General features: G+C 37.6%; 1 protein-coding gene across 2 annotated transcripts; it reads right to left on the bottom strand.

Annotated features, from left to right (window-relative positions):
• Positions 1–7,003: 7,003 nt before the first annotated feature.
• Positions 7,004–12,234, bottom strand: LOC137799932 (transmembrane protein 269-like). 2 transcript variants are annotated; one of them, XM_068596824.1, is made up of 7 exons: positions 12,035–12,234; positions 11,108–11,155; positions 10,335–10,479; positions 9,516–9,613; positions 8,594–8,737; positions 8,314–8,514; positions 7,004–8,092 (listed from the first exon to the last, which is right to left on the bottom strand). In XM_068596824.1, the coding sequence occupies exons 3-7, from the start codon at positions 10,373–10,375 to the stop codon at positions 7,983–7,985; spliced, it is 594 nt and encodes a 197-aa protein (XP_068452925.1). In that variant the 5' UTR covers positions 10,376–10,479; positions 11,108–11,155; positions 12,035–12,234; the 3' UTR covers positions 7,004–7,982. The 2 variants fall into 2 exon arrangements, with proteins under 2 accessions (XP_068452925.1, XP_068452924.1); XM_068596823.1 differs by having other exon boundaries at positions 11,112–11,155.
• Between the last annotated feature and the right edge of the window lie 966 nt (positions 12,235–13,200).

Genomic DNA, 13,200 nt, shown 5'->3' with positions numbered 1-13,200 from the left:
CAATAATTACAACAACAAAAAACACTTTGCATTTTTTTTTATTTCCTTGGAGCTCAAATAACAACAGTCAATGTTTCTTTTAAAACAGAGCTCACGGTTATTTTATATATTGTAATATTTTATATTGCATATAATGCATCACCACAATTAGTATTACACCCACTGAGTTATTACATATTTACACAAAGTCACAGTCATCAGGGATATTAGTAAACCATAACCAAAGAAAAACATTTGAATACTAATATGCTAACCTTTGATTAATTATAACAATGGACACAATGCACTATACAGCAACACATATTGAATATGATATAGGTTGATGACGTGATGTATTGGCGTATCAATCATTACATATGTGAGGCTACACTGAGCAGAACGATAGCGGGCATGTGAGGCGGACCTTGTAGTCTTGACAGTGTTTTCCAGCCGGCTGCTCAGCATTCACACAAGCGAAGCCAAGACTAGCATCATATCTGTAAAACATACAGTATGAAAAAATGTAAAACTTCTTTTTTTTTAACAATTGTAAAATCACTGCAGTACCCATTAAAAGGTGAATAGTAGATCAACACTTCCATGTGTGTACGGTAAACAAAAGCTACCTCTAAAGCTTACTTATTAGTAGTATATATATATATATATATATATATATATATATATATATATATACATATATATATATATATATATATATATGTATATGTATGTATATATATATATATATATATATATATATATATATATATATATATATATATATATATATATATATATATATATATATATATATATATATATATATATATATATATAAAGTGATCCTGTTTTTAAAATGATCCATGGTTAAAAGTTATTTAGATGAGGGTCCAAAAACTTTAAATGCGCTTTTATCTAAAAATGGTACCAGTTCCAGGATCAGCACAGACTTGTTTTTTAAGCAAAAGCTACCAGTGTTTATCATATTTACCATCCAGACATAAAGGTGGCATCAATATTTCCACCTAATTGTCAACAAGCAAGTGAAATAGTGTCTCTACCTTGAAGTCTGACTATTCCTTTAACAGTGGAACATGTATAGCAATATCATAACAATATAGCGGCACAGGCTTGAATCCATGCATCATCGCTTTTGGCACATGTGTCATCATATTCACGTAAAGTTTGAGTTTCTCCATCAACAATCAAGTACAGTGTCGGTGTCTGAACTACAACTCACATCTGAAAGACGTCTCCGGTCTTGTGTGCAGGGACACCGGACACTGTCGAGGCCTCGATGGCCACAGGCCTGGAGCAGACCTCACTGGGATACAACATCTGCAGCTGCAGGAGGGTCTCGTAGTCGCCTCGCTGCGAGGGGTTGTCCATGTTGAACCAGCGTGTCCTGCAGCCTGAAAAACATTGAACAGATAAAGGCATATTCTGAGATTTAAAATTGGTTATACAGGTTGTGATGTTTATTTTTCATCAATATAGATACAACAATAAGGCTCATAGTATATTAAGACCTTGCTGTAACATAGTTTTTTTATTTTATGTTTTTCTAAACTGAATATTATGGGAGCCCATTCCTGCCACACACAAAAAAAATTAGGACCAAAAAAATGTTTTTTTTTCGTCGTAATTTTTTTTTTGTGGTCCTAATTATTATTATTATTTTTTTTGTGGTGCAAATTTTTTTTGGTGTGTTGCGGGAACGGGCTTCCTTAGAATAACTTTACAGGATAAAGTCATAAATCAACATGAGAACTTACCCTGACAGAACCTTGAGGGACAGGTCAGTTTCACCTGATAATCCTCACATTGTTTACTGCTCTGTTTTCCATTGATGCATGCAAATCCAAACTTAACATCGTAGCTGCAATATGAATACAAACAAGATAACAAATACTCATTATAAAAGACGGATAAGGCCCGAAATAAAAGCTGCATGATTGAATACAAATGTGCTCACGAGAGGTCGGCGTCCCCAGTGTGTTCAGCTGATATTCCACTTGTTGACTTGGCCTCAATGCTGAGTGGGTTCCTACAGACTTGACCAGGGAAAGTTTTCAGCAGCTGATGGATGGACTCCACATCCCCCTCCTGTGACGGGTCGTCACTGTTCAGCCACTGTGTTCGGCACTGCTCTGACACTGAGCGGAAAGAACACATTCAGACTTGACCAAAGCAAAAACAAAAGTGTGTTTTGTTTGGCATTATGAATGCTATAAAGAAGATTTTTTTTCTTATTCTTGAGAGAGCAGGCGATGGAAAAATATTCTCACCACATATTTGTATTTAATTCTGAGGTAAGGAAAGTTATTTGATGTTACTGTTGGAAATGGAAGCCGGTGTTTTAAGAGCTTTTTGACGATCTCAGGATATTCTGGCTTGATTTTAATCCCGAAACACCGGCAGAGTTGAAAGGTAATCTAAAATTTCACTTTTGGGGTAACTATCATGTCCCATCTCGTACTTGAAGACTGTTGCCAGCCTGCCATCAGTGATGATGATGAAGATGACGATGTAGCAGACCCTGACCACCCATGACGAGAACATCAAGTGTGTATTGTGTGCAATTGCTGCTATAATCCTGTAATTTCCCCACTGTGGGACTAATAAAGGATCACTAAACAGGCAAGGAACCATATATGTTAATTTGGTGGATGTTCATTTTCTACCTAAAAATATATATATATTTTAAATGTCACAACAGTAAAGGAGTATTATTATGTCCTCCAATAGCGCTCTAGGGTTGAAATTTTTGAATTTCAAAGTATTTCAATGAGTGACCTATAAAGGGTTAAAGCCAAAGAAGACACCTACCTTGGCAGAACTCATTCGGACACGTGAATCTGACTTTGTAATCTTCACAGCTGTTGCTCCACTGCTCTGCATTTGCACAGGCAAACCCGTAGGTGGCATCATAACTGCAACACAGAGGAAAGGAGGATGGGTGAGCGCAGGGCGTCTCTCCTCTTCAACAGTTCTAGTTCGTGTTGTTAATCCTACTTTAAAAAAGTATTGGAGGTGGAGGAGGCAGGTTCCCCAAGGATGGTTTGGACCTCGATGGCTATTGGCTGAGGGCAGATTTCTCCCGGGTAAATGCTCCGGAGGTCACTGAGGACCTCGAAGTCTCCGTTTCCTTTTGGGTCGTCATGATCAAACCAGCGCGTCCTACACTCTGCGAATAACGAGGAAACAAAGAAACCCACATTTTAGAACTTAACCCTGAAGGTTTTCCCTTGAATTTAAAGGGCCAGTGTGCTTATAAAGAATATATAAAGAATCGCTGTGTTTTCTTTAAAGAGAGCCCTTCAAACCCTTCAAATCTAGAAAGCAGGTCCACTTCACAGAGTTGGTTTCTACAGTAGCCCAGAACGGACAAACCAAACTTAACCACGTACCTGAGCAGAACTGTCCCGTGCAGGTGAACATGACCTTGTAATCGTAGCACTGTTTCACTTTCTGGTCTGAGTTGAGGCATAAAAGGCCCTCTGATGCGCTGTAGCTGCAAAACACAACCATCCCTTCCCAATGTTACACTTGGTTAAAAACAATATGTGCAGTAGTGTTGAAAAGTCTGAGACTATAGTATATTTCCATTTGCATTTATTTGACCACACAGCTCTGCTTGTAAGCTATCAAATGATATGAATTGCTACAAATATACGCTAAATTTATGTTATCTTAGAGTATTTCATAATAATTGTAACATACATATTCATCCTTTGCATGTTGATGCGTTCAAACCACAGCAGCAGATAACTTTATTAACATAATACAGTACAATGACTCAGATGGAGCATTAGGAACATCCAAGTGGTAGAAAAAAATGTTTTTCTATTTAAATTCAAAATAGTAGAATGAAGTTTGGACTTAAGTTCTTGCCTTCAGACTTTGTCCATCATTATGAATCAAACCTTTTCGATGTGTAAACAGTAAAAGTAAAGTCTTTACGTGCGGAAGGTGTTCCCGGTGTGCTGTGACTTCACTCCAGAAGCCGTTCGGGCCTCCATGTCCACGGGATCGGAGCAGATCTTCGTCCGGTGCTTCCTCCTCAAGTCCATCAGAAGCTCAGAGTCTCCGTTGCTGGAAACATTGCGCTCGTCGAACCAGGCGGTCTTACAGGCTGCGGAGGAGGAACGTTAGAAGATCCAGAATCTGCTGTGCAATGGTGCTTCATTTCTTGATGGATTCAGATATAAAACAAATAACAGAGGGCTTACTTTCCAATGTTGTGGCAAAGAATTGAAGATCTGGAGGGAGAATAAGTCTTTGAATAGTTTTAACGTTCTGTTTCTGATCATTAATTGTGTTTAAAATAATGAATAACATGTATTTTATTACCTGATGCGAGAAGACACCAAACTGCAAAGCTCTGAAATAACGAGGGGAAGGAAAGAAAGAAAATCACGAGTATGAACCGTGATGAAATATATAATGCACAATATCAAAATACCTGTAAGACCAGCATGATGTTCTATATCCGGTGATCTCAAAGAGGGTAAAAACAACAAAGCATGCATGAAATGTCCTTCTCAATCATGATCTCGTGTTTAGAGTCGTCTGTTCTGAGAAGGTGCAGGTGTGTGTAACACGGGTGTATCATCTGTACCATGTTTAAGTATCCCTGCCCCGCCCATGAGGGGCGCTCCTGTAATGGAGCAGCGAGCATCAACACCTCCTCTCAGGAGGTTCAGGTTTCCTCCTCGATCCTCTTCTTCTCCCACATCTCTGAGGATTTGCAAAAACATGAGAATCAGAAAAACAAGCGGCGCTATTTCCATTATGATTGAAGGAGTTTCCCTCCACCATAAGCACTGTTTAGATACTGACTTTTGACAGTGAATTATACATATTATCCATCTTTATTCACTTCAACAGATAATTAAGGAATATTACTGTTTCTCTCTTGGGTTCGAAACATATCGCCAAGATAATCTCACAGTCCACAGTGTCACACTATAGTCTTCTACTTCTTATTCTAATCCTTAATATATATTTACGACAATAATATCACTGTTAATAATAATATTGTGAATTAACATTAGTTACAATGAACTTCAAAATATAATTATTATATTAATCAGAGTAATATCTCATTATAAACATGAGAAAAAATCTGTTTGTAACTTAGCATGTTAGTGGAGACGTTATCAATAAACATACACTGTACTTTAAACCCCACACACACTACCACACACACACACACACACACACACTCACTTATGCCAGTCCCTAGCGTCGCTGTCAATCATTTGAGAAGGACAGAGGGTGTGTTGCATTGTGGGGATGAGAGCTCACCAGTTGAATTTGACTATTGAGTTACTGAAGATAACAATGAAGGTGTCAGTGAAGCTGGAAAGGGCCGGAGGGCGAGCGGCTAAATGTCACTGAACGAACAGTAGAAGTAACCGGGATTAGTGCAGAATAACTGCTGTCTGCATGATCCTGTTACACAAAACCCCCGGAGACAAGAGAGTGATGGATTTCTGACAGGACACGACAACGTGGCTTTAACTGTGACGGAGATGTGATATTATTAGGCTCTCTCACAGATTGTCTTAAAGAAGAAAGAATGGTGTAAGTGCTGCGTCAGTATAACGTTTGAATTGTGCTTATTTTCAATCATGTTGGCAGCATTCTGATGGGATCTCATTTCCACTTTGAATACATTTGAGGATCACTGTTGGAACAAGGATACTGCGTCCGTCCCAGACACTTTACAGTATATGTAATTAAGATGTTCAATAAAGGAGGTCAGTGAGGTAATCGTGGTTCAGTGCGTCATGAACACGCTTCCTAAAATGCCACCGATAGGCTGAAGCTTGAAGGCAGAAGCACGACTCAAAGAGAGGCAGGTTAAGATAAAAGTTCAGGTTTATTAAGAAAAACAGGCGGGCAGATAGATGAAGAGTTGTGACAACCTTGGCGAAATGATAGATTAAAGAAATCCGTTTTTCCAAAAAGAAATACAGGTTTTGAAGGATGTCTGATCTGTGAGGCCTTCTGTCAAATACAGTTTAGGATAGAAAATGTACGCCAGGACTCACTGAAGTAACATCCTCATACATAACTTGAGTGTGGCCGTGGGACCGGTTCATGTTAGAAACCTGATTCGGGTGTAACTTCTACTCGGGATCATTGGATCTCAACTCTTTTAATGGGCGGTGTATTTTTCCTCTCCTCGGGGACGGCTGCCTGTACGAGGGATTATTGGGGAACAATGAAGTGATTAGAAGCAGAAATGCTGTATGAAACCAGTCAACATGGAGCCAAACACAAGATTAAAAATAGCACATTAATTCATTTCTTTATTAAAAACACAGTTAATATCAAAGGAGTGCCACTACGAGTCAGAGAAGGATCACTATGTGCAGGATTAATAAAGAAATATCTTATATTATCTTATTATTGCAGCTAGGAGTGTGCCCCCCTCCCCTCCAAAATTGAAAACACAACTTCCACTGACATTTTATCAAAGTTTTTTTTATTGATGCGTCATTTTTCTCAATATATATATATATATATAATATATATATATATATATATAATATATATATTATATAATATATATATATATATATAATATATATATTATATAATATATATATATTATATATATATATTATATAATATATATATATATATATATATAATATATATATTATATAATATATATAATATATATATATATAATATATATATATATTTATATATATATATATTCTTAATTAGGTTTTTAAAAAATAAAACCGAACCTTGCAAAGAGTGAAACTCTGACATCTAGTGGCGGTTCTGTGTCGGCACTTCTCTGACTATACAATTTATTTTATTTTGTCTTGCTCAAAATCCCAAATTCAAACTTTCCTCAGAACCTTGACTTTTTCTACTTTGTTATTAAAAGTGGAAGATTTTCCAAGCTGTATTTTCAAGGTGACCTTTACGAACTTTATGGTTTACGTCAAGAACAACAATGAGTTTATATCAAATCTATATCAAACCAGAAAACATGGCCTTCTGTTGTATTTTTTTATTTAGGAAATTCTGCTTTAGTTTTCCTTCAGTCTCCCACAGTTTTAAAACAAAACGTTCATCTTCCAGGTTCAGATATCGCTTATAAAAAGGGTTTAAAAAAATAATTAAAACTGAACTAAAGTGGAGGGTGATGTCATACTATGCTTTGCTTCTCTGGTGAGCACTTTGTTTTTAAAAAAGGTGTTATATAAATAAAGTTAATATTTATTTTGGCATCTCAGATTACAAGATAAAAGATGAGTTTTGAGTTTGCAATGTTACGACACCTTTAAAGATGTCGGCAGAACTGTCAACTATAGCCCGTGTGTTATTGCACTTTAAGAGTGAATCTAATATTAAGAATAACTGCACCATTACCTTACAATGCTGTTTTAGACCCTGACAAACATGGAAAAAGTAGATTACGAAGAAACTCACATCCTGAGCTAAACACTGTGACCTCAAACGTGATACAAAACATTGAAAACGTTAAAACAAAATTGGTAAAATTCAATATTTTAATAACCAAAAATCTATTAAAAAGGTGTAATTATTTAGTTTGACATACTTTTTTGACACTATATCAAAATTAATTATGTGCTGCATGTTCACAACATTGATAAAAGACTGGATTCATTTTGAAGTGAGAGATTACACAGGAGAGGAACATTTGTGGAACAAACCATCAGACATCTGCAAACGCAGCACAGACGACAGCGTGAAGGCTCATCCTCACTTTAGTAACACTAAAATGCACTTCTCATCCCTCACTCCGACTCTCTTGAATCTCCGTTTTACAGGTGTTGCATCAGAATAAAGGTCGAATAGAGCGAGTGTTGGCCTGTGGAGCATGAGCGTGTTTCAGCTTGGATCCTCCGTGGCGGTAGCGAGCAGCAGCAGTCTGGAACGCCTCCGTTCACCCACATGGGCCATAGACGCTCACCTACATGGGAGGTTTTGGACAAAGCCAGCATCCCATTTTACACTTTGCTGCTCCAAAGGGACGTTGGGAACAAAATGTAGGAGACCGACCACAGCAGATAGTACACACATGCAGGGGGGAAGGATGAGCAGAACACCATGACAACTCCTGGAAAATAACACACAAAAAATAGAAGTGGAGTGAGATGTTAAAGAGCAGCATGTGATGGCAGAAAAATAGCTAGATGCCGCTACCGCGTCCTCAATGTTGTACCTGATACGATGCAGCATTTCTAATATGAATTATACTCAGGCATACACAATCATCACTATGAGTGCTTGTCCATGAGACACGTGAATCATACTGGATTTATTGTTTATTGGCTTTACCTCCAGCGTAGACTGCTTTCTTCCAGGTCTGGGTCTCCAGTACTCTGTCATGGGGGTAGAAGCTCTGGCTGATCATAAAGAGGATCATGGCCACCGCGACCACCCGCCTCATTGCCGGGTTTCCCCCCGACAGCAGAGAGGCGCTGGCCAGGAAGGTCGAGGCGTAGGTGGAGGGGAGGCCCCGAAACATGAAGGGGATCCCTAAAGGGACCAAACACACCTTCAGTAGGTCAGTTCAATAATAAAACAGCATACAGTGACTATACATTTTGGAGCTTACCGCTTGAATAGAAACACAGCCGGAGCAACACAACCAGGACGTAACCCACGCACAGGAAGTTGTCCAGCAGGTCGGGCGTCCGTAGGAGCAATGCAGTGGCAATGCCGAAGGTGGTGAAGTCAGCAAAGTCATCAAGCTTCCCACCTGGACATGAGAAAAAGAAAATATCAAATGTGGCTCTGTAAAGCTAACAGCACAGAGCATGTTTTCAACGAATGAGGATGAGGTGATTCGGGCTTCTCAGACCCGTCCAGGGTCAACAATTTTAGCAATTTCAGATATGCACAGAAGCCAAAGCAACGGGATGAAATGGACAATTGGAGTGTGATCCTCTGGAATTTGGCTGCTTAATCAGAAAGTGATTGTTTGTTTGACAAAATATGTGAGGGGGAGACAACAACATCCACCTGCAAAGTCATGCAGAGAAACATTAAAAACCCTGAAATGCAAAGCCAACAATGTATTGTGATGATGTGGGAGCCATTTTTACTTTGGAGAAAATGTGACCTTATACACTAGAAGCTTTTAAAAACGGCTATTTGTGCTTTTTTTTTGGTGCCATTTGTGATCTTTTGAAAATAAGCCACATTGTATGTTCTGTGTATTTTGTGTGTAATGTCATGCCATTCACTCTTAATTAAAACCTGAAAATGTTATAATTTGTGGAGTTAGAAATATGGTAATATTGGACTAAGCTCAAATGTCATGTGATTAAATATGTATGACTCTTCTATTGGATGCTTTGTAAGACTATCCAGAGTATTCAGTGGCAGTGTTTTCTTCTGCTGGTTCTTGTTGTTCACGACTTTGAGCGGCCGGATCGCAAAATCCAGACAAAAGGACTGTGCAGCGAGCGCTGCCAACACCTGAGTCAAGATGTATCTTGGGTAACGGCGCCTGGCAACAACAACACTCCACTTACCCGATACGGAGCAGGCGCCAAGTTGTCGGGCAACCGCTCCATCTGCCAAATCCAGAAGGTAGCCAATCAAAACCAGCCAACACGCAGCGTGATGGTGCCTGCAGAAAAACAAACTTTTGACAATCAGGGGTTCAGTCCCATTTTGGTCATCACTGTGGCAAACGAGGGGCTAAAGTATAAAGGAAAAAGAAAAGTTTTCTGAAGTTCTAACTTCTTAAATACACTTTGTATATTATATATTTTGGCATTTTTTAAAACAAAGTTTTGTGACACTTTGTTTTTTTGTAAATATATATTGTAAAATGTGTTTTATATTTCGCTTCATAAGTTTACGCCACCGTGATAACACAAATGTGGTTTTAAAAACATCAACCAAATCCTTAATTTGAACAAACATTTGTTTCATCTTTACACTTTGATTCATGTCCTTGTGCAATACGTTCAAATGTATGTTCAAGTATTTTTATACTGGTGCAGTATCCACGACATTTAAGTATGTTTAAGTACTTTTATACAAATATTTTATTCCTTCTGTATATTTTTTTATTCCATCTGTATATTAATATTCTTTACTGCTAATTTGTAATCTGTTTTATTACAGTTTTACCATTTATTTACATTACTTGATTATTTTTGTATCTTATTATTATTTACTTGTGAGCAGTGCTGCTGTAATCCTGTAATTTCCCCACTTAGGGACTAATAAAGGATTATTTTACCTTATCTTATTTAAGAGTTTAGACTGAGCCAGAGAGTTTGGTCATCCTGCGATTGAGCCTGACTTGTTTCAGATAAAACAATCCAACAATGTAAACTCACCCGTTCAGGCTGCTGAGGATGGAGGCCATGCCCATGAACATGTTCCCGATGGACAGAGCATTGGCTGCATTTTTACGTGCAAACTCCTTGATCCTGAGTCCCGTGGCGTCACTCAGAAATAACTTGTTGGTACACTGGAAGAGACCTTAAACCACACAACAACAGTTAGTGGTTGTGTGTGTTATGTCAACAACCTCTGCCCTACAGCCTATCATCACTATCATCAGGCGACCAGCTGACCTTTAAATGAAGGCGTTTAAATTCAGGATTCCAGTTTGATTCAAACTTTAGTTAAAGGAAAAAGACAAATGTGTAAAGATTCTGAAAGTATCTTTAATGCTTCACCAATTAAAGAAGTAACACGATCCAATGGGAATACATATGGCAGGATATGGTAGCATGAGTGTGTTTGTTTTTTTAAACGAAATATTCCTTCAAAAGTAATGTAAAAGAAGCATCACTTCCCATTTTATTGGACTTAAACCAACCTTACGATACATTCATCCACTTTAAGACACTAATAATAAAAGGGGATAAAGGTCTCTGATCCTGGCTTGCTGCCTATACTGACTGCAATGCATGATGGGAAGGCGGTTGTTCTACACACTAGTAATTCAACATGCATTCCTGTACATTCTATTAGATGTGGCTGTAATATGATATCTTAGTATATACTTAAAGTTGTCATTTTATTTGAATTGTTTGTTTTTTTTAACCTCTGACATCCCTGTAAATAATATTTCAATAATGAGGTGAACTTTAGAAAGAAGTACCTACTAGAGAAGGGAGACAGCAGGATCATGATTGTCTCTGGCTCACAGCTGTAAAATAAAGAAAATTAAAAGGTGCATTTTTATATATACGCATGCTATTACACCATACATTGTTTAAGCATGAGATACATGTACACCTGAACATAAACAATAAAAATAAGGTACAAAATAATGGTCCAATAAATCTATATTAAGATTTTAGGTTAACGATAACTACGCATTTAAATCTGTATTAATTTCTGAAGTGCATCCCATGACTCATTGCAGGTTTGGACTAAAGGCAAAATAGGTCTTGCATGTTTTGCTCTTGACTTTGTTGAAAGTATAATTGTTAAATCTCCAATGAATGACTGGCTGGAGGCCAGACAATGGACCCATGGGTGCTCTGTTAGCTTCACCAATGTAACTTTACTTTATGTCAGCAAGACGTCACCAGCTCGAATATACAAGTCACATGATGTAAAGTAACAGGTGAATACCACACTTTTTCTGTTAAACTACAATCCCATGTGTCACACACCTTTTTTTTTAAATCATCTCACACCAATACTGAGCTTCTTTTGCTAGCACCAAATCACAAGAGGTAAAACAGACAGGTGCGTTAGCTCATTTCAATGGTTTGCTGGATTTTATGACGGTCCTGCTTTGGTTAAATTGCTGAGAGTCTACATTATATTATTGCTTCTTATATTGTATATACTTCTAGCATGTATTGATGTGGTTTCAGGACTTTTGCACCGTCAATGTCCACTCAACAAAGTTAAAAAGCTCCCCGCATGAACAAGCTGCAGAGAGCCCGCAACTGCGTCACAATCAAACGGTCCACTCATGCGATGCTGGCTTATATTCTGTTCTACAAATATGTATATTCACTCTTAATGATGGACATACAGGTACCACATACTCATGCTTATTGTCGCATCTTACCTGAAAGGGCCACCAAAGTTGACAAAGTATCGATAAATCCAATCATGGAGACGTTAGACGCGCGTGACCTTGTCGTCTTTCCTCCTCGCGCGGTTGATCTCTGTGTCCCTTCACTGACTTCCCGTATTTTGAGTTACAACTAACTACTGCACCCAGTCGGGTTTTCAGCTTGTCCTTTTAAAAGACCAAAGAGAAATCCGATGGAATATTCCTCCCGGAAATGACGCTTTTATTGCGTTTCGTTTTTAAAAAAAAAATATTTCATTCAAGTTTGCAGTTAGATCACAAACACTCTTTTTCAGCTATGAGACTGTGTGTAGACTGAAAGAAGTGGAGTGCATTTATTTTTTATTTTTGAAGCAATAAAAAAAGAAAATCGTCAAAAGGAAACTAATCTTCCTCTAGAATTAGTACTGCTATTTAATTGGGTGCAATAAGACAATAAAACACATGAATAAATGGGGCGATGACATGACATCCATATTTGTTTCATGTCATGACTTCATGCCATTAAATAAAAGCTGTTGAGTTTGAATACATTTTAGTACATTCAAATCATATCTATTAATTTATGCTTTTTTTTTTAGCTGTCCAAGCAAATGAACAGACTAAGAAAACTATAATTTAGCATTTTATTTGAATGATAATGAATTGCAAATTAATACAATGCCATTCTTTTATCATTGAAATATTTAAAATAAGCATTTTTAAAAACACCAATAGTTTAAAGCTTTTTGATTATCATCTTTTGAATCAACCATTTTGTCACATTACAATAAAATCCCATCAAGTCAACACAGGTCACACTTCATAAACTGTTGTCTGCATATTCTTTTGATCAGATTTTAATCTGCATAAAATAACATAAATAACTAATAGGCGGTGTAATGTTCCTCTCCTCAGGGACGGTTACCTGTACAATGGATTATGTGGGAACAATGTAGCAATTAGAAGCAACAATGCTGCATTTAAATAAACCAGTCCACACAGAGCCAAACGCAGCCAGTAAGACCCACAAAAAATAAAAACTCACACGATTAAAAATAGCACATGAATTTTGTTTTTAATTAAGAAACACCAAAGGCAAGGGGAGCGTGTTTTAAACATTGGAAATGGAGCCGTCAGGTCGTCCTGACGTTGACAATATTTATTCTGGTACACTTTCA

Source organism: Clinocottus analis, unplaced genomic scaffold (assembly GCF_023055335.1).
Source record: "Clinocottus analis isolate CAN_PGR_092001 unplaced genomic scaffold, fCliAna1.0.p SCAF_4, whole genome shotgun sequence".
In the NCBI taxonomy this organism is placed as follows: domain Eukaryota; kingdom Metazoa; phylum Chordata; class Actinopteri; order Perciformes; family Cottidae; genus Clinocottus; species Clinocottus analis.
This window is presented reverse-complemented; position numbering and strand designations above follow the sequence as displayed.

Excerpts from the sequence above, each read along its gene's own strand:
- LOC137799932 (XM_068596823.1), bottom strand. The coding sequence starts at position 11,136 with ATGATCCTGCTGTCTCCCTTCTCTA. Across the intron at positions 9,614-10,334 it reads ATCCTCAGCAGCCTGAACGG|GCACCATCACGCTGCGTGTT; the intron begins GTGAGTTTACAT and ends GTTTTTCTGCAG. Across the intron at positions 8,738-9,515 it reads TGGCGCCTGCTCCGTATCGG|GTGGGAAGCTTGATGACTTT; the intron begins GTAAGTGGAGTG and ends TCTCATGTCCAG.